The sequence below is a fragment of the Sphaeroforma arctica genome (genome assembly GCF_001186125.1).
Source record: "Sphaeroforma arctica JP610 unplaced genomic scaffold supercont1.1242, whole genome shotgun sequence".
Lineage (NCBI taxonomy): Eukaryota > Ichthyosporea > Ichthyophonida > Sphaeroforma > Sphaeroforma arctica.
In genome coordinates, this window is record NW_014039316.1 from 700 (window position 1) to 1928 (window position 1229).

General features: G+C 50.1%; 1 protein-coding gene across 1 annotated transcript; it reads right to left on the minus strand.

The window, feature by feature from the left end:
- Window positions 1-440: 440 nt before the first annotated feature.
- SARC_10418 (hypothetical protein) lies at window positions 441-618 on the minus strand (the record flags this gene model as incomplete). The annotated part of the gene is made up of 1 exon (XM_014295538.1): window positions 441-618. A coding segment is annotated over one exon (178 nt), but the record flags the coding sequence as incomplete, so codon positions are not given.
- Window positions 619-1229: the final 611 nt, after the last annotated feature.

A 1229-nucleotide genomic window follows, 5' to 3' on the forward strand; every position in this document is an offset into this window, starting at 1 on the left:
TATACTAGCCCGGTTGCAGCTGCAAAGCTGAATACATGCGGGTTGCTATGTGCATTTGTTGCTATGTGTATCCGTTGCTATGTATATTCGGTAGTCGGTAGTATCGCTCCGTGGAGTCCCCCTATTCCCCTGAGCCCTACCCACTCACTGTCGGTCCATTGTTCGCATGGATGGGTGCGCATGCGCAGACCCAGACCCCGCTTGTCTCGCACACGGAGTGGGTATGGCGCGTGCGGTCAGTGAGTACACATCCGTACACACAACCACAGCCACCTACACACAGCCACAGCCACCCCCCCACTCCCTGGCCCAAGAGGCCCAGGTTACGCCTTCTACCACCTTAGGGGTCGCCGATAGCTCCTCTCGAACCACCTCCATCTCAGCACCCGCATCGTGCTCCCCTCGTTCGGCTGGTAGGGTTGTCTATGTACTGGTTTCACCTGGTAGGGTTGTCTGTGTGCTGGTTTCACCTGGTAGAGTTGTCTGTGTGCTAGTTTGGGCTGGCTCGGTTGCGCCCGTGCGTGCTCGCTTGTGGGCTGCACTGTCTTTGGCGTGTTTCTTGTCCTCGGTTTTCTTGTCCTTCGGTTCGCTCTTGATGTGTTCACGTTTGGAGTACATGAACTGGTAGTGCTGGCGCACGGCCTTCTCGGATTGGGAGATCTGGGGTGTGCGTAGGTTGGGGTTTATAAATCCGGTTATAGAGTGAAACGAGTGCTGTTTGTAGCATGTATAGCGCACGTTCACATATATGTATGTGGTATATTCTCATATCAATATGCGATGTTCCCTCATGTCATTGTATGTGGTTCGTATTAGAGAGGGAGAGATGAGGAGGGGGGGGGGAGTGTTGTTTCCAGTCCATCACAAATGCACTGTTTGAGATTGCTTGATCGTAAGTTGGTGTTCTTGTTTTGATTCTGTTGCTTGCTCCGGGTACGTCCGATGAATCTAAAATCCGCGCTCGTGTATGGATGCCCAAGATCGTATAGAAGCAAATTGGCTTCCCATGTGCTGTCTTCGATTGGTATACACAATTGTGAACAAGTATCTTAGTTTTGCATGGATATACAAATGTACTGATGATTATATATCGCTCGATATTTGTGTATCGATTGTAGACATATGCATATCAATATATACGCACACACACACACAAACACACACACACACACACACACACACACACACACACACACACACACACACACACACACACACACACACACACA